Source organism: Phytophthora parasitica, assembly GCF_000247585.1.
Source record: "Phytophthora parasitica INRA-310 unplaced genomic scaffold supercont2.225, whole genome shotgun sequence".
NCBI classification, from domain to species: domain Eukaryota; phylum Oomycota; class Peronosporomycetes; order Peronosporales; family Peronosporaceae; genus Phytophthora; species Phytophthora nicotianae.
In genome coordinates, this window is record NW_008649211.1 from 1 (window position 1) to 801 (window position 801).

The window sequence follows — 801 nt, forward strand, 5'->3', positions numbered from 1 at the left end:
CGCGTTTAGTGCGCAAGGCAAGAGCAAGTTTGCCATTTTGAGAGGACGACAATGTTCTAGCAACTACATCTATACTATTTCCGAGTATATGCTGCCGTTTGCCCGCTCTAACCATGGCACTGACTTTGTCGTTCAGCAAGACAATGCGTCAATCCACGCCTCGTGCGAGACGACGGGTTTCTTGCTTGACCTTGAAATCGACACCATGGTTTGGTCAGCACGCTCGCCGGATTGTAACCAGATCGAGAACGGGTGGTCGGTGCTAGCGGCGCGGGTGTTACCCACGGCCACCATTACAGCTCTGTGGATCAATTGGAAGCCACAATTCTATCTGCTTGGGACTCCATCGAGCATGAGTACTTGCTGAAGCTCGTATAATCCATGCCTCCCCGGTGCCTAGGTGTAATCAAGCAGAAAGACAGTCTCACTAAGTACTAATTTTAATATAGAATTTCGTATGAGATCGCATAGAAATGTTTATTTTTTTCAAAAAAGGGGCTGTTCCAAAATTGTGTCGTCGCCTCTGAAAGTGGTGGTTTTATACCAGCTACACGAAGCTTTGCGAAATCGGAGTTGTTAGCACAAGTAGCGTCATGGTACAATATCATCGCCAAAGTCCAGGAATGGCAACGGCAAGAAATCATCGGTCTTCATATCCACATCCGTTCCGCGCGGACTGCTGTGAGCCTCGATTGGCTCCTCCTTCACCATGTTCTTCTTTTGCAACGGCTCAAGCTTGACGCCGCTTGCTCGCGAAGAGGACTTCTTGCTTGCTGCAACCAGCTTCTCAGCCGCGCAATC

General features: G+C 49.1%; 1 protein-coding gene across 1 annotated transcript; it reads right to left on the reverse strand.

Moving 5' to 3' along the window:
• Positions 1-591: 591 nt before the first annotated feature.
• PPTG_24786 (hypothetical protein) lies at positions 592-711 on the reverse strand (the record flags this gene model as incomplete). Its single annotated transcript, XM_008918529.1, has 1 exon — positions 592-711. The coding sequence occupies one exon, from the start codon at positions 709-711 to the stop codon at positions 592-594; it is 120 nt and encodes a 39-aa protein (XP_008916777.1).
• Positions 712-801: the final 90 nt, after the last annotated feature.